Source organism: Aureobasidium subglaciale, assembly GCF_000721755.1.
Source record: "Aureobasidium subglaciale EXF-2481 unplaced genomic scaffold scaffold_16, whole genome shotgun sequence".
Classification (NCBI taxonomy): Eukaryota; Fungi; Ascomycota; class Dothideomycetes; order Dothideales; family Saccotheciaceae; genus Aureobasidium; species Aureobasidium subglaciale.
In genome coordinates, this window is record NW_013566979.1 from 42,118 (window position 1) to 57,850 (window position 15,733).

The window sequence follows — 15,733 nt, forward strand, 5'->3', positions numbered from 1 at the left end:
TGGACATTTGGTTGTTCAAGACCCATGCCGTATTGAATTTTAGTGGGTGGTGTATATAATTGTGGTTCTAAATTCCAACGCTGGATTTCCAGCTCTTTCAAGATTATCTATCTGAGCATCTTCTATTGGTAGTGACCAAGTCGTCTTATCATTAACCTCTGTACTTTGGGGTTGCATGCACCAAGCGACCTTTTACCCACACTGCTGCGGTGTTCCTGTCATCTCCACCGTAGAACCACTTGTTGATTCTGTCTGGCCAGCTCTCCCACATGAACACGTCAACGGGCCCTTTGTTCTGGGCGTCTTCCAGCTCGCCGTCTTCGCTAACAACGTCTAAACTGATCATTTGGGCATCCCAATCCATGCCGACCTCGAAGCCACCGACACGATTCTCCAGGCCCACTACTTTGGCACCACCTCGCGTCGCTAGCCATAGAGCTTCTTCTGTGCTCAGCTTCGCGGCATCACCATCGACCATGGCCACATGTCTGCTCACCAAGATAGCTTGACGGGCCTCCTCCAAGATGCTGGGGCTGTACCCTCCACTGACGTCTGTTCCGAGACCAACCGTGAGACCTTCGTCGAGTAGAACACGTACAGGCGCCGCTCCAGATGTCAATGCTGTATTGGAAGCTGGACAATGACTGATCTTTGCATCACGAGAACGAACCAATGCACGCTCTTCAGGTGTCAAGTGAACGGCATGTGCGAGAATAGTCTTTGAGTTGAGCAGTCCAGCCTTGTCATAGACATCGGTGTATGACTTACTGCTCGGGAACATCTCCGCCACCAATTCAATCTCGGATTTGTTTTCTGAAATATGCGTTTGGATGGGAAGACCGGTTTCTTTGGCCAATTTACCCAGAGCACTTAGACATCCTTCACTACAGCTAGGTGCGAAGCGAGGCGTGATTATTGGGGTGATGAAGTGGTGTTTTGGGTCGATTTTGCTGACGTGTGCGATGCAGGCTTCTGTTGCTTCAATTGCTGCTTCGGTGCTTTCGTCACGGTAGTAGTCTGGGCTTAATTGGTCCATACAGACGCGGCCGACAAATGCACGTTGGCCTTTCGATAGACATATGTCGGAGAGAAGGTTTGTGGCTTCTACGTGCACGGTTGCATAGTAACAGGCTGTTGTTGTGCCGTGAGATAGAGTGCGATTGACGACGCGAGCATAGATGCGTCGAGCCTTTGTCAGATCTGTGAATGACGACTCCAGTGGGAAAGTGTATGTGTTTAGCCAGTCCAATAATGTTGATTTCCCGAAGATGCCAGAGTTTGGATATTGAGAAGCGTGAATGTGTGTATCTTTTGGGCAACTGCGTTAGCCAGGGGTACCTTCCTTGGTAGAGATTGATCGTAATCACCTATGAAGCCAGGGAAGAAGAAACCTTGGTCTTGTATTTGGACGAATTTTGCATGCTCCCAGCCTTCCTTTCGCTCACGTAGTTGATATGCTGGAATGTCTCCAATGTCTCGCTCGATGAATGCAATCTTGCCATCTGAATCGACACCAATAGCTCCGGCCTCGCAAATCTCGACTTCCTGAAGAGCGGTGCAATGAGCAAATGCACCCAAGTAAATCGTCTGTCCAGAGGTATGTCCGTTGGTCGTCGACATAATCATGATGATTCAAGTTGAACGTTGTCAAAGATAAGGCAAATAAGAAGACAAGACAAGAAGCGAAATCAAACAGAAGCCTCAGTCGGATACCCGGAACGTCCAGTATATATAATTCGAGGGAAGAAGACGATAGAGTCCAGCCAGAAAGGTCAAAAGCAACAAGTAAGGTTGACCATTTAACGACTTATCTCCAAAGTCTCCTGGAGCTGAAGCGTGGAGTCTTGGATGGCAGTTGCTGATTGGCGGGGTGCTCTGGCTCGCCCCGGTCTACGGCGTGCTCCGACATGCGGATGGTCTGCTCCTTCTCGGACAGGATATAATTGTCATTATAAACAGACGAATTGACGGATATCAGCGAGGCAGGCACGATGAGCCACTCAGCCCGAGCTGGAACACATGGTCTTGTGCAACAAACTTGACCCCGCAAGGATATGAACGCGACTGGCATATATGAATATCTGAAGGACATGTACTTGACTATCGTTCGCTGGAAGTGCAAGTGACTATGTAGGACTCTAATCTTACAAGGACATCGCGATTGCTCCGGCTTGAAGATGCAGAATGGGAACTAGTTACAGACATGGGATAAATACAAGAAGGGGCGGAGGAGGCTGCGGCGAAGCTCTTGAAACGGAAGTCACTGACGTGGGGGAGTGCTTGGACCCCGTCACGATGCCGACCCAAGCAACAACACCAGTGCTCTTATAGCCATATACACGCGCATTGGCAATCATGGCAGACCAATTCGACAGTGCGCTGTAAGCCTTGCACCTTTCTTAACCTCAGTACAATTTACTAATCATAGAATCCCAACAGCGATCTCCTCCGACGCCTCAACCCAAAGAACACAGCCGCCAACCTCTCGGCCATCTGCAGCCTGGTCCCCGAACATGAGGAAGAACTGCTCGCCTCGGTAGATCAACCTCTCGAAGTCCGTCGTTGTAAGAAGACTGGTCGCGACTACCTTCTCTGCGACTACAACCGTGATGGCGACAGCTACCGCAGCCCCTGGAGCAACGAGTTCGACCCTCCTGTCGACGACGCCGAGATGAGCTCCGAACGTGTCCGTCGCTTGGAAGTCCGCGCAAACGAAGCTTTTGATGTCTACCGCGAGCTGTGAGTCGAAAAGAGAAAGAGTGATACAGAAGATCAATGTGCTGAGACGGGACAACAGATACTACGAAGGTGGTACCTCATCAGTCTACCTCTGGAACCTAGACGATGGCTTTGCGGGTGTCGTGCTGCTCAAAAAGTCATCTTCCCAGACTGCTGCGTCGGGAGCTTGGGACAGCATTCACGTTCTCGAGGTCGCCGAGCGTGGCCGCACCGCAAAGTACAAGCTCACATCTACCGTCATCCTGAACCTCGGCACAAAGGGTGATGCTCTGGGCAGTCTCGATCTCGCCGGGAACATGACCAGACAAGTGGAATCAGACATGCCCGTCGATGCCGACGAGACTCACGTCGCCAATGTTGGCAAACTCGTCGAGGACATGGAGCTGAAGATGCGCAACTTGCTACGTGAGCACTTACTACATGTCAATACCAAACGTACAGTTACTAATGCATCACAAACAGAGGAAGTCTACTTCGGCAAGGCAAAGGACGTTGTTGGCGATCTGAGAAGCATACCGCCGCTCTCGGAAGCAAATCGCGAAAGAGCAGCTCAACGTGAAATGATCAACAGCATGGGCCGATAGACTCGCCCTCGTAGCTCACCAGACTATACAAACTGAGGGACAACCTAGCCTCACAACCACCACGAAATACAAAACATCACCAAGTTCATGTCGAGAAAAGTTTAGAAGTACTTTTAGTTTCATCATTCGTGTCTTATGTACAGTATTATATGGCTCTAGAGTATTGCCATGTCACGATAGCTCCTTACAAGTTGAGAGCAAGAACAAGCTCAGCAACGCGCTCACCAACAATGGTAATGGCAGCCTGGGGGTTCGAGGTGGTCTGACCAGGGAAGATGGATCCGTCGGCAATGAATAAGTTGTCAGTGCCGTAGACCTTGGAGTCGGCATCGACGACCGAGGTGCCGTCGTTGTTGCCCATCTTGCAGCTGCCCAACCAGTGGTTGACGTACAAGTGAGTAGTAGACTTGACGTAATCGAGGGAAGAAACATCAGCAGCAGGAGAAAGGATCTCAAGACCAGGGACGTTCTTGAGGATGTTTCTCATGTCATCGATACCCTGAGCAATGGCGATCTGGTCAGACTCGTGGTCCATGACGGATACAGGAGATGAGACGTTCATCTTGAGGTCAGAAGTGATGGTGGTTCTACCACGGGCAGCCTGGCCGAGGGTGATGTACTGTGCGAGAACCATGTTGTGCTTGGCATCGTTGTTGATGTCAAGAGAAGTGTCGACGCGGGCAGTCCATTGCAGACCCTGAAGGCCATCGGTACCGTTCAGCATTTCCCAGATCATGGGGTTGAGGTTGGAAGCAGACTGAGCGAGCATGCCGGTGCGTCCATTAAGGTAAGCGTCAACATCACCTTGGTTGGGGTTGTTCCAAAGACCAGCGAAATCGTAGTAAACGACATCAGGGTGAGAGATGACAATGTCGGTGTTGATGTTGTCCATGAGGTTGTAACCAACGGGCAAGTCAATCCACTGATCCTCGCTGACCATCTTCGAGCCTTCAGCATTGCGAACAGTCTCAAGCTGATCTCTTGGGCCAATACCACTTCTCATCAAGACCTTGGGAGTGCCAAATGCACCGGCGGCGAGTACAACAGCCTTGTTTGCCTTGACGGTACCTCTGAAACCATCATCGGCAGTGTTGGAGATTTCAACTCCGGTGATCTTCGAGCCTTCTCTGATGACCCTCTCGACAATGGCGTTGGTGTAAAGCGAGAAGTTAGGGCGAGGGTAAGCCGATCCGAGGTAAACCGACATGGGTCCACTGCGCTCACCGTTCTGGAACATGAAGGTAGTGTTGGAGTAGACTCTGTCCTTTTGATCGGGAACGCTGTTGGCGCTGACCTCAGTCCAGTTGGCAGCAGCGAGAGCACCCTCAATGATATCCGCACCCTGCTGGTAGTATAGTTTATCATCTTGAGAGGGGACCTCAGTGCCTGGCAGACGCGAGAAAACGCGCTCGGTCACGTTGGCCATGTTGGTGCTGTTCCACTTCTCGGGGAACATGGTATCCCAGTCCCAGGATGTAGGCTTCCACCAAAGACCAGAGTTGATAGCACCCGAACCTCCAAGAACACATCCTGAGATTCCACCGACAATGTCGGGACAGAAGATGTCGTTTGTGAAGTCACCGCCCTTAGTCCAGATCTGGTCATCCAGAGCAGGGACGTCGTAGAATGTTAAGCCAGTGTTGTCCAGCCATTGAGGCTTGTTGTTGCCGCCCCACTGACCAGTGGTTGCCTGACCACGCTCGACTAGGAGTACTGATGCGCCGCTTTCTGAGAGCTTGTCGGCGACTGTGACACCACCAGGACCTGAGCCAACGACAATGTAGTCGAATGAAGAATCACCAGCTGCTCTGCGTTGGATTGGCTTAGCCGATACTTGAGAAGTTGCTGCTTAGACATCAGTAAGAAAGCTCTTGCATAAATGTTGCAGCGGTATTAAACGAACCCAGTGACAGGGCCACAGCGGCTATCGATAGTTGTCTGAACATCTTCGTAAAGATTGTGAGTTTAATGGTAGATTATTGGCGATACAGACAAGAGTGACCAAGAAATATAAAAAGTGCTGCTCCTCAATACTTATATCATCAGGCCTCGTACCGAAACCCTCAACTTACCTTTGCTATTCTTAAACCCATGAAGCCAATTCTCGCCCTGGCCGGCCTCTGACACCATGTAACGCTGCCAACAAGGCGAGAATGCTACACTTTGCAAGTGCGTGGGAGGCGCTGATGATGTCAAGGCCCGTTGGGCGGACCGTCCACTTTTCGTGTCCGTAAAGGCTAAATTTGCTTAATTTGAACATCGAAGACTTTTTCCAGTGGCCAAGACCCTTTATATTTCTCGAACCTTGGAGGTAATAGGAAAGGCGCAAAATGAATGGTAGAGGGTGTGTTTAAAAATAGACGGTCGACGAGCAAAAGTGCAGGCAGATCTACGGAGAAAGCATCGCTTGCAGGGATATCGCGGCTTGCAGCAGATCGGTCGACTCCGATACTTTCATCTCTCCTCGCCTGCATCGTTCCTGCTCGCTCTTTGTGCTTGGCTATCCACTATTCAAGTCATGTAGCGATGTCAGCTTTACGGATGCACTGACGAGAAAACTTGCAGCATGCCGTCACTCTTTTTCAAGGCGACCTTTCTGGCGCATTGCCTGAATGCGGTAATCTCAAGGCCCCTCGTCTGCAATGTCCCGCCGTCAAATTCAATGTCTCTGAACTTTGACATTCCATACAGTGTCTCATGTCATCTCCTGAGTCAGCGCAATCTCAATGCACATCCCACTTAGCAATTCTGAAGAATGCACTACACGACGTTACATATACTACTGCAATATATACTTACGAGTGTGCCTGGCACATTATGAAGCTGAGTCTTTCCAGATGCGGATCAGGATCAATAGAGTATGGTCAGGTGGGTATATTCTCGAAATGCTAGACTCGAACAATGTCTCTCTCTATACATAGTATACCAAGGTCGTCTACTTCTCATTTGTCAACAGACAGTCTATCGCGACTAGGTCATGATTTGTATGCGATTATTTTGGGATCCATGGCAAGCCCAGCTTGTGCATCTCGACTGCAAGCTGGAAGATGTAGTCCAGACTGTCGTCACGTTAGACTCTCGTCTTGTTCTTCTTGTTGCTATGGGGGAAGGACATACCTTTCACACTGGGTCTTCGCCTGAGCAACATCCTTGCCCCAAACGTAGCTAGCAAATCGTCAGCATACTGTCGCTCTGTCGAACCGTTTGTCGTGAAGCACATACATTCCATGTCTCTTGACCAGGACGGCGTGAGTGTCGGGCCATTGCTGGATAGCAGCCTCAAGTGTATCCTTCAGATCCTCCTCATGCGCAGTGTTGTCGATTATGGGAATGCGAAGACGATCGTGGTAACCAAGGTTTCCCTTCTTCTCCTCACCGTAGCCTTTTGGAATACCCTTGATCTGCTCGAGCTTCTGGATTTCAAAAACATCGGTACCAGCAGCTTCGCAGAGCAGTGTCACTAGGACAGCATCCTTGCTATGTGTGTGGATGCAGCAGCCGGCACCGCGCAGTGTGAAGGCAGCCATGAAAAGAGGTGTGCATGCCGAAGGTTTCAGTACCTATATATCCATCTCGTTCAGTCGTCGCGTCTCTTGAGTCCAAGGCGTCCAATTGTGCCTACCGGAGGTCTGCGCAAGTATTCCCGTGTCGCGTAGTCCATGACGAACAGGTCTTGCGGCTTCATGAGCTCTTTCTGAACACCCGAGGGCGCAATGTAGATACGTTCGCCATCACGGATCGAGGTGCCACCACCAGTTCCAGTGACCTGACAACAAGCGTAAGTAGTGGTTTCGACAAAGCGGTCGCGGCTAGTCGTGGAGACGGCATACCCATCCAAGAGTATAGAACTTCTTGCAGAGCTCGCAGATCAAGTTTGCAGGGTGGTGGGGATCATGAGAGGTGATCAAGGCCTCTGCGTCGTGTGTTGTCGCCATCTTACTCTTGGAACGACTTCGTGGAAACTGTCGACATTGCTGCTCTGCGCCAACATTTTTGGTTGACGAGTGCGGGGAGCGCGGGGTCTGCAGCGTCACAAAAGCCATTAAGTACCTGAGGTACTCATCTGTACCTGACACAGGAACATACACGCTATCGATCGTGCATGATATATTCTAGAGGACACGTACACATTATTCTTCTTGAAAGTTGAACTGGTGGAATTTCATTGCTAACTTGGTGTCATAGCAATAGACGTATCGCTTCTATGACAGAGCCTCCTTGGAAAATGAGCAAAACGATGCAAGCAATGAGTCGATCTTCCTCGACAGCCAAGCCAGGGCTCCTTGAACCTTCGTAGCGCGCCTTTTGAAATAAAGCCAACATGAAGCGACGTTTATGCGGTGGTTGCGGTCTCGCTGGCTGCAGCAGGTGCAGTCTCACTATTTTCTTCCTTTGCGTCGGTCATGGCGACGTCCTGGTCGGCGGCAGCGGCAGCCGGGACCTCGGTAGGCTCCTTGGGTTCCGTCTTCTCGACAACCTCCTCTGACTTCTCGCCACTGGTTTGCTCTTCGGCCTTTTCGTCTTCCTTCTCATCGCCCTTGGAACCGAGTGCCTCGTGCCACGAAGCAAGGAGATCGTTTGATCTCTTCTTGAACTGGTACTCCTCCTCCTTGGGAATCGATGAAAGCTTGATAATGCCACGAAGCACCTTGTAGATCTTTGTGCCGCGAATGATGGAGGGTTCAAGGTTTTGGTAGCCCTCGAGTTGGTTGAAGAAGTCGTTCATGCTAGACATCTCGTCTTCCTTGGGTGTCTGGTCGCGCATCAGGAAGCCCTTCTGCAATCTGTGGCGCAGATAAAGGACGGCTTTTTCGCGACGTTCTTGCTTCTCGGCCTCGGTGATGGGTTCTTCATCTGCGGGCTTCTGCACGATCTTTCTAGGCTTTGTCGCTTTCTTGGCCGATTCACCGTTAGTCTTAGCGGCTGCGACCTTTGGTGCCTTGGGTGTCTTCTTAGCCTATGTTCATGTCAGTTTCGATAATGAACATTCTCAGAGAATGTCCTCTTACCTTGGGGGCCTCGCCCTCATCATCGGCATCCTTCTTTCTCTTCTTGTTTGGCTTCTCTGCCTCTTCGGGGACATCAAGATCCATGTCATCGCCGTCAGAGACCGTCTCCTTGCTCTTGCTCTTTCTGCGATCCTTCTTCTCCTTGGTAGTCTTCTCAGCAGCGGCCTTTTCGGCCTTCTCAGCCTTTGCGGCAGCCTTGGCTTCCTTCTCGGCTTGCTTGGCAGCTGCCTCCTCTTGTGCCTGCTTCTGTTGCTGCATGAATTCCTCAAGCATGTTCTTGAAGTAGTCGAGGTCGTGTCGTTCTTCGGCGATGTCGTAAGCCTCCTTCAAGGCCTTGGACATCTTGCCGGTTTGCTTGTCGGGGGTACATTCACCTGGTTCGAGCTTGGCAAGGGAAGTGTTTACCATCCATGAGCTAGATAGCGAATTAGGGATGCGCGTACTTGGATGGAAGATAAGTTACTCACAACTCGTTGGTGCCCAGGAACATGACTGGGTAGGTTCTGTCGCGGGCGTTCTTGCCTTCATCCTCAAAGTCCTCACGGTAAGAGCCATCAGCACGCTTGGCACTGACGGGTCTGCTGCCGAGAAGGATTTCGGGGAGCATGTCCTCGTCACAGACTACCGAGGGCCACGGAGGGTATCCCTTCAGTCTGGCCCAGTAGTAGTCGCCGGCCTTGATATCAAGATTCAACTGAGCTAGCGACTTCTTCTTGTTCAACTTCTTGCTCTTGTGCTCTGGAACGCCCGAGGTTGACTTTCTCTTTCCGTTCTTGTTGCCTGATGGTGTTGCGGCATCGGCAGCGTCGGCGACGTCGGAAGGAAGAGTAGCTACTTCTGTCTTGCCTTCGCCATCGGGCGCATTGACTTCGGTGGTTGCTTGTGGTCCAGCAGTTGCTATATCGTTCTCCTTAGTCTCAGTGTTATCGGCCGAGGTGTCCATGGCCTCGGTAGTAGCGGGCGCTAATGCCACATCAGTCTCAAGTTGTACAGCAGATGATCAAGCCACTCTTACCTTCGACGGCCTCAGTGGTGACTGCAGGGGCCTCACTTGTAGCCTCAGTCATAGTGGTCTGCAGGCAGTCAGTGGTCGACGATCTCCGACGCGTTCGAGACAGGTATCTCACGTTCTGTGCCTCCTGTGACTCGACAGGTGCAGTCTGGAGCTGTTCGTCGGCCATTGTGATGTTGCAAGGTGCACGACGACGATGTAGTGACGTAGTAGACGGACGCGTTGACGGCGCGATAGACGCGATGGAAGGTGTTAAGTGATGCAGATGATGTTGTAAGATGGGCGGAGGTATCGACTATGTGAGTGTCGAGATCGTGCGCAAAGATTGATGGAATAGTGGTGGTGCAAGAGTTGTGTTGAGGAGAAGAATGGACGCGAAGCTCGAGCTTTCAGACTTCGGCGTCGTCAAGGCCCTTCCTCCCTCACAGCACACGTGACTTGGCTCCTCACCAGTGACAACGAATTCTGACCTTCGGACACTTACCTTGAAGGTGATGAATGTTCTGTTACCTTCCTTGTCAAATCCTTGCGTAATTCGAGGCCTCAGTTGAGAAATTGTGAGAGCTCGCGACAGGTAGAATATATCCTCACAATCTGCGCGACGCCAACGCCAACGCCAATTATCCGGAAGCCGCGAGTCGCGACACGTCAAAGATCCGTGCTTCGTGCTGGCACGACAACGTCGAGAATTCATGACAATTTTCTCTCTCGGAATTTCGACGTGAGCTTGCCGTTGTGCCAGCCTGCAACTAAGGTATCGAGTTTTGTATGGCCCAGTAAAGGTTCCTGTTCTGTTCAAGCCTTTGCTGGCGGGAAGCCATATCGCATTCGGGGGCAACTGATAGCATTAACCCGGTCCCGGATCAGGTGTTGGTAACCCGGCTTGTGACAAGATGCAATCACACAGCGAGATTGCTGGCTGCCTTCCAAGAATAGCAGCCGACTCGACGTCCGGTCGCGTTCAGAGCAAAGATGTCTCCAGATGACCCGTTTAGCTTCGTCTCGGTGTTGTCGTTTTCTGTTCTTCTGTCTTGCGAGATGCCATGGTGGCATTCTCGTGTCCTATGATGGCCGGAACTGGGGAGGGGCAGTGGATATGAGACATTTGATGTGCAGCTTGACTGAACAAGGAAAGTGTTTCTCCTACATGAGAAAGTTTTACATGAGATAACACAAGCACCTACCGGTGGATGGCATGTACAGGTCAGGTCGGATGTTATATGAGGCCCTAGCTCTTGTCCTTTATGGTTGATTGTTCGTTGTTTGCTGCCTTGCTTTGGTCTGCGAGGCCACAGCGATGCTACAGTGGTGGGTATTGATCCCGTTGTCGCATTGGATGTAGGCAGGTTGCTGAGAGCTCCCGGCGATACGAGTTTCTTCTGCAGGCATCGGGAGATACGGAAGTCCCAGTTCTGACGCGAGTCTCGTCGGCGTGGTCTTCCGGGCGAGGAAGGGTACTTGTAGACATTAGCGACGTTCATACAATCTTGTCAACCTTCTACACATCTTGTTAGCTCCTCAGGATGAGTGCCCAGCTGCGGCAGTCAGGCACGGAAGCCCGACAAACAACAAAGGCTCTCGATGCGTCCTCGCTGCTAGCACTGATCGGCGAAGCCTGCAAAAGGTCGCTCACAGGGCTAAGTCTGGATGCGTCCGACCAACAAGCTGCATAGAGGGTTTGAACGACGATGGCTTCTGAACATGGTGCAGTAAGAGGAGTGCTAATGCTCAGCGCTGCAGACTTCCATCGGAGGTTCGAGGCGCGTTGCGCTGATGGACCCAGCTGCACCTACACGTGACCAAAACACAAAAATAGCAGAACAACTGTCTCGCATTACTCTTAGCACTCGGAACAATCGTGTGAGACTATCAGATAGACACAAACAGCGTGTTGGGTGTTTGAGGGTATTGGAATTCAAAAAGTGTCTCCACGGGTATGATCTTCGCCTCAGGGCGAGAGCACGGCCTTTGAGGTAACTTAGGTATCTACAAAGAATCTCCAGCTTTGTGGAGAACACTCTCGTTCTACAAGTGGCCTGCCCATGCTTCATCCAAAGATGGTTGACGGACCTCCCACGCCCATTGATGACAGGTCTGGTGCATCACCGGTGACACTTCTTCTTCGTCGACTCCTTCATCAGCGACTGTCTTGACCCCAGCCTGGAGGTATTTCTTCAGAAGCATGCGTCGCCAGCGCCCTCTTTCGCCAACACAGCGTTCCCATCTGCCAATTTGTCTGTCATCATCCTCGCAACGACGGCCTAGCCAGAACCGCGTATACCATTGAAACCAGCCTCTTACATCGTAGGCATGTGCTATCCATCCAGCAGCCTCCCACTCTTCAATGGATTGCCCACACTTGACCTTGAACTTGTTGACGTCAGGGTCATACTCCGGACTAGTGAGATAGGTCTCGACATTCAAGTCTTTGAGCCATTCTGCAGGGAGCTCTTTCCAGTCGTCCTCTATTGTGGTGCGTAGACGCTTGGAGTAAAGCGGCCTGTAGTAAGAGCCTCCAAAGGCACCTTCTGCGAGCAACTCGGCTGGCGATTTGTTCGGCAGGAAGGTTGGATGCTCGTCAAAGTGGAATGTACCATCTTCGTCTCTTGTCGACGGAGGCGCAACCGGCTCCCAAGCTGTCCAGCCTTTTCGTATGTCCTCGAGATCTGCTGGAGGTGAGGCAGGTCGCGTCTCGACAGCGTCTGCTACAGCAGTGTGTGTTTTCTTTGAGCCGGCCTTTCGTGACGATCGTGAGGACACATTATTCGATGTTGAAGGCTCGTCATTATAGATAGGACGGTCTGTCGAGGCTATACGCGCCGAAACGCGCGTGGGTCGTGTGGCCGATGGCGAGAGCTTGCGCTTCTTTGGGGGCGGTCGTTTTGCTGAAGACTCATGCTTGACCTTCTCAATCCCAAGCTCGTTGATCAAGGCCTGGTTGCGCTTGATGTTTTCCAGTCGGCGTGTCTCATAATCCGTCATCGTTTGCAATGATTGTCGTTGGATATGAACTGTATTGTCGGAAATGTGGAATTGAGGGTCGCATGTGATGCTTATGACGTATGCGTGGAAAGTAAATTGTCCATTGATCTCATGGTTCCCAAAACCTGCAACACTAGGAGTGAGGTAGTATATATAGAGCGAACGCTGTGCATCTTCATGGTATTTGATACATCTACGAACACATTCCCGCATTTTACATCTCCATCATGTCTGCAAACAACTTCACTGGCACCAACCCCACTGGGGCTACCCACACCACCACTGGCGCCGCCAACCCCACAACCACATCTACTACCACTGGCGGTAACAAGGGTGCTGAGGTTGGTCAAGGACTAAAGGGCCTGTTTGCCAAGGGTCATGTAAGCTGTGACAATGGACACACCTAGAGCAGATCTGACGATGCACAGGGCATTGGCGAATCTATCCGCGGCAACATCAACGGAGCCATTGACGGATTCACTGGTGACAACGCCTCTCTGGCAAAGAATGAGCAAGTTGCTCGCGGTGGTGAACAGGAGTTCAGAACTGGAGACTTTGTCAAGAAGGGCACCACCGACAAGGCCCTGTAGACACGAGTGCCACATCCTTCCTCTGCTCCACATTATGATACCCAACCTCGATACATAGATATCATCAGCAATGAACAACCTAACGACACAAATCGACGACGCAATGATGTTTTGAGCCTTGACGTGTGATTGAACATGGACGTTGATGGTATTTGTCCGTGATTTGAAACTCGAAACTACAGACTAGAATGCATGCATGCCATGCTGCCTCTGTTTGGATCCCAGAAAACTCCTGCCCTTGGTCCTTTCCCCATTATACGGATTCATCAATACTCGAGGGTGACCTCTTGACCCTTTACTCGGCCAATCACAATGCCAGCGGCGTACTTGGGGATGACCTCGTCGTCGTGCAACATCTCAAACTCTTCGCTGGCGTCTCTGCCCATGTGACTGAACAGAGCTTGAGGACCGCCGGGGTGCTCGTCTACCCAGTCAGTGACGTTCATGACGACGCCCTTGACAGCGATCCAGAGGTCCTCCTTCTTGTTGTGCTTGGCAACTTCTTCGAGAGTGTACTCCTTCTCGGGTACCTTAAAGTCCTTGATGTCGTTGGGCTTTGATACCTTGGCGGGATCAGAGGAATCGGCGGTCTTGCCGGCCGGCGTCATGACTGGACCAGCAGACTGTTGTGACTGCCTCTTGATGGCCTCGTCTGCACTTGAGGAAGAACCGGTGCCAACACCGTCTGCCCACTCCACAGAGATCTTGCCAGGCTGGTTGGGGTCGATGTGCAGGCTGATCTGTCCCAGGCGTTGAGTTGCGGAAGAGCCGCTACCGTTCAACACCTGCTGGAATAGATACTTGCTTGCGGAGTCACCGGCAACACGACCGTAGACGACACAACCGAGCAAGGATGAACCGCCGAGACGGTTTGAGCCGTGTACACCGCCAGCAAGTTCGCCACAGACGAAGAGGCCGTCGAATGGCTTGCCTTCGGAGTTCAGACATTGTGCTTGGTCGTTGATCTCGATACCGCCCATGGTGAAATGGAGGACAGGCTCCATAACAGCGACGTGGAAGGTGTCATCGACCTTGAATGGCAAGTTGTGGAAGTACTTCTTGCCGTAAGGGTCCTTCTGCTTGCCGTCGGCGATCTCGTTGTAGTTGTTGAATGTCTTCTCAAGGTCTTGTCTCGAACAGCCAATCTCCTTGATGAGTTCCTCGCCACTCATCTTCTTCATCAGACCACGACCTGAGTAGTGACGGGTGTGGAAGTCAAGAACGTTTGATGCTTTGGAGTTGAGAACAAGGCGAATTGGCCATGTTCCCTTCTCCTTCTCCTTCCACATCTCACCGGAAACGTAGTCACGATGTCCAAGTTCGTCAGAGAAGCGTTGACCCTTGTTGTTCAGAAGCAGACCGCCTTCACCACGAAGAGCTAACGACAGTCAGTAAGGTGAGTTGAATGTCAGAACATCGAGTACATACCTTCGGCAGCCAAGAACTTCCACTTGGAGCCAGGGTCCTTGGGGTCGACCAAACCAGTAGGGTGGACCTGGACCTTGTCCATATCGATGCCGTTGGCTCCAATCTGCATGAGCATCTTGTGACCGTCACCAGTAGCGTGAGCACCGTTTGTGGTAGCCAGACCAAAGGTGTCGGGCCGCCACTTCTTCAGCAAGGAGTCGTCTGTGAAATCGGCAGCGTAGCCTCCTGTCGCAAGGATGACGGGGCCATCAACTGTGACTTCCTCGTTGCCGAATGTGTATGTGACGCCAGTAACATTGTTTCCATCCTTGTTGATCTTGGTGACCTTGGCCTTCTTGATGAGCGACACTCGCTCAGGCTCGGTCTCGGCGAGCTCTTCGAACCTTTGCATCAAGGCATATGTGATGGCCATACCAGGGAACTTGGCATCATGACCACGGTGGGTACGAGGGAATGAATGCCCTCTACACTCAGGTCAGTTGATGATTCGGAACCCGCATTTCGGGGAACACTCACCCGAGACGGGAAACAAGGGTCAGATCCAGGTTGAAGACATCTTGCAGCCACTCGACGGCACCTGCAGACTTGTATGTCAAGACCTTGATGAGATCTGGTCGAGCCTTGTCTCTGGCCGACTTCAGGGTGTCTTCGTAGAATTGCTTGACACTGTCCTGGATACCGAGATCGGTCTGTGTGCGAGTGAGAGCACCGTTGATTCCGGATGTGGCTTTGGTGGAGTTTCCACCCATAAAGTCTGTGTATCACATGTCAGTTGATTGAGTGAGTGAGATACAGTCATAGTCTCTCACTGTTCTTGTCTAGTAGAACGACATTTCCACCATTCAGGTAGATGGTGTGAGCGGCGCTCAGGCCAGAAACTACTCGAGATTAGTGACACACTCCTTGAGGAGCAGATGGAGAACTGAGAAACTTACGGCCAGCACCGACAACGATGACTCTTGCAGGCATGATAATAGAGATGGGTATCACAAATAAAAAGAAGAACTGAGAGAGAAACGAAAAAGAAGGGGAAATGGAGGCACGAGCAAAGGACGAGGGCAAGGGTGTTTAATGGCTGGACCACATGCGCTAAATAGCACGTGTGGGGAAATGGAAGGTATGGAGATGTGAACGGACCGAGGCACTGTGAAGCCAAAAAGGCTCGCCTTCGTGCCTTCCTCGCGGACTCCCGTGGACCAAACGCTGCTGCTTGATTACCCACAGGACTCGGATAATGATGTCCCTCGCTCTCAAACTCTCTGCTTCCAGGAAAGGCATATCGGAGCTGCAGAACTAATTCTTGTTACAAACATTCCCAGTCGCCGACTGAATCCTGCGAGACCCTACGCTCGGCTTTTGATCCTCGTCAAATAAGGTAGAACCATCCGA

At 51.5% G+C, this 15,733-nt stretch overlaps 8 protein-coding genes across 8 annotated transcripts; 2 read left to right on the plus strand and 6 right to left on the minus strand.

Moving 5' to 3' along the window:
* Positions 1–15: 15 nt before the first annotated feature.
* On the minus strand, positions 16–1,620 carry AUEXF2481DRAFT_698772 (uncharacterized protein; the record flags this gene model as incomplete). The annotated part of the gene is made up of 2 exons (XM_013486681.1): positions 16–1,308; positions 1,368–1,620. The coding sequence occupies 2 exons, from the start codon at positions 1,618–1,620 to the stop codon at positions 152–154; spliced, it is 1,410 nt and encodes a 469-aa protein (XP_013342135.1). The 3' UTR covers positions 16–151.
* Positions 1,621–2,355: 735 nt separating this feature from the next.
* AUEXF2481DRAFT_31045 (uncharacterized protein) lies at positions 2,356–3,323 on the plus strand (the record flags this gene model as incomplete). The annotated part of the gene is made up of 3 exons (XM_013486543.1): positions 2,356–2,381; positions 2,440–2,739; positions 2,798–3,323. The coding sequence occupies 3 exons, from the start codon at positions 2,356–2,358 to the stop codon at positions 3,321–3,323; spliced, it is 852 nt and encodes a 283-aa protein (XP_013341997.1).
* A 92-nt stretch (positions 3,324–3,415) lies between these two features.
* AUEXF2481DRAFT_322025 (cellobiose dehydrogenase) lies at positions 3,416–5,325 on the minus strand. Its single transcript, XM_013486682.1, has 2 exons — positions 5,227–5,325; positions 3,416–5,168 (listed from the first exon to the last, which is right to left on the minus strand). The coding sequence occupies exons 1-2, from the start codon at positions 5,267–5,269 to the stop codon at positions 3,508–3,510; spliced, it is 1,704 nt and encodes a 567-aa protein (XP_013342136.1). The 5' UTR covers positions 5,270–5,325; the 3' UTR covers positions 3,416–3,507.
* Positions 5,326–6,184: 859 nt separating this feature from the next.
* Positions 6,185–7,407, minus strand: AUEXF2481DRAFT_41697 (uncharacterized protein). The gene is made up of 5 exons (XM_013486586.1): positions 7,154–7,407; positions 6,946–7,089; positions 6,546–6,883; positions 6,441–6,488; positions 6,185–6,382 (listed from the first exon to the last, which is right to left on the minus strand). The coding sequence occupies exons 1-5, from the start codon at positions 7,364–7,366 to the stop codon at positions 6,316–6,318; spliced, it is 810 nt and encodes a 269-aa protein (XP_013342040.1). The 5' UTR covers positions 7,367–7,407; the 3' UTR covers positions 6,185–6,315.
* Positions 7,408–7,511: 104 nt separating this feature from the next.
* AUEXF2481DRAFT_321291 (uncharacterized protein) lies at positions 7,512–9,878 on the minus strand. Its single transcript, XM_013486683.1, has 5 exons — positions 9,460–9,878; positions 9,348–9,405; positions 8,800–9,295; positions 8,333–8,747; positions 7,512–8,280 (listed from the first exon to the last, which is right to left on the minus strand). The coding sequence occupies exons 1-5, from the start codon at positions 9,511–9,513 to the stop codon at positions 7,657–7,659; spliced, it is 1,647 nt and encodes a 548-aa protein (XP_013342137.1). The 5' UTR covers positions 9,514–9,878; the 3' UTR covers positions 7,512–7,656.
* A 1,325-nt stretch (positions 9,879–11,203) lies between these two features.
* Positions 11,204–12,443, minus strand: AUEXF2481DRAFT_41700 (uncharacterized protein). The gene has a single exon (XM_013486587.1). The coding sequence runs from the start codon at positions 12,324–12,326 to the stop codon at positions 11,370–11,372; it is 957 nt and encodes a 318-aa protein (XP_013342041.1). The 5' UTR covers positions 12,327–12,443; the 3' UTR covers positions 11,204–11,369.
* A 39-nt stretch (positions 12,444–12,482) lies between these two features.
* On the plus strand, positions 12,483–13,061 carry AUEXF2481DRAFT_81254 (uncharacterized protein). The gene is made up of 2 exons (XM_013486671.1): positions 12,483–12,706; positions 12,755–13,061. Exons 1-2 carry the CDS (start codon positions 12,554–12,556, stop codon positions 12,914–12,916), a joined length of 315 nt encoding a protein of 104 aa, XP_013342125.1. The 5' UTR covers positions 12,483–12,553; the 3' UTR covers positions 12,917–13,061.
* A 64-nt stretch (positions 13,062–13,125) lies between these two features.
* AUEXF2481DRAFT_81255 (uncharacterized protein) lies at positions 13,126–15,703 on the minus strand. Its single transcript, XM_013486672.1, has 5 exons — positions 15,280–15,703; positions 15,154–15,222; positions 14,861–15,098; positions 14,345–14,808; positions 13,126–14,294 (listed from the first exon to the last, which is right to left on the minus strand). The coding sequence occupies exons 1-5, from the start codon at positions 15,311–15,313 to the stop codon at positions 13,183–13,185; spliced, it is 1,917 nt and encodes a 638-aa protein (XP_013342126.1). The 5' UTR covers positions 15,314–15,703; the 3' UTR covers positions 13,126–13,182.
* Between the last annotated feature and the right edge of the window lie 30 nt (positions 15,704–15,733).

Excerpts from the sequence above, each read along its gene's own strand:
- AUEXF2481DRAFT_322025 (XM_013486682.1), bottom strand. The coding sequence starts at position 5,269 with ATGTTCAGACAACTATCGATAGCCGCTGTGGCCCTGTCACTGG. Across the intron at positions 5,169-5,226 it reads CGCTGTGGCCCTGTCACTGG|CAACTTCTCAAGTATCGGCT; the intron begins GTTCGTTTAATA and ends ATGTCTAAGCAG.
- AUEXF2481DRAFT_41697 (XM_013486586.1), bottom strand. The coding sequence starts at position 7,366 with ATGGCTTTTGTGACGCTGCAGACCCCGCGCTCCCCGCACTCGTCAACC. Across the intron at positions 6,489-6,545 it reads CTGGTCAAGAGACATGGAAT|CTACGTTTGGGGCAAGGATG; the intron begins GTATGTGCTTCA and ends ACGATTTGCTAG. Across the intron at positions 6,383-6,440 it reads GCGAAGACCCAGTGTGAAAG|TCTGGACTACATCTTCCAGC; the intron begins GTATGTCCTTCC and ends ACGTGACGACAG.
- AUEXF2481DRAFT_321291 (XM_013486683.1), bottom strand. The coding sequence starts at position 9,513 with ATGGCCGACGAACAGCTCCAGACTGCACCTGTCGAGTCACAGGAGGCA. Across the intron at positions 9,296-9,347 it reads CACCACTGAGGCCGTCGAAG|CGCCCGCTACTACCGAGGCC; the intron begins GTAAGAGTGGCT and ends ATGTGGCATTAG. Across the intron at positions 8,748-8,799 it reads TTCCTGGGCACCAACGAGTT|CTCATGGATGGTAAACACTT; the intron begins GTGAGTAACTTA and ends TTCGCTATCTAG.
- AUEXF2481DRAFT_41700 (XM_013486587.1), bottom strand. The coding sequence starts at position 12,326 with ATGACGGATTATGAGACACGCCGACTGGAAAACATCAAGCGCAACCAG.
- AUEXF2481DRAFT_81254 (XM_013486671.1), top strand. The coding sequence starts at position 12,554 with ATGTCTGCAAACAACTTCACTGGCACCAACCCCACTGGGGCTACCCAC. Across the intron at positions 12,707-12,754 it reads GCCTGTTTGCCAAGGGTCAT|GGCATTGGCGAATCTATCCG; the intron begins GTAAGCTGTGAC and ends GACGATGCACAG.
- AUEXF2481DRAFT_81255 (XM_013486672.1), bottom strand. The coding sequence starts at position 15,313 with ATGCCTGCAAGAGTCATCGTTGTCGGTGCTGGCC. Across the intron at positions 15,099-15,153 it reads CGTTCTACTAGACAAGAACA|ACTTTATGGGTGGAAACTCC; the intron begins GTGAGAGACTAT and ends TGTGATACACAG. Across the intron at positions 14,809-14,860 it reads ACCCTTGTTTCCCGTCTCGG|AGGGCATTCATTCCCTCGTA; the intron begins GTGAGTGTTCCC and ends ACCTGAGTGTAG.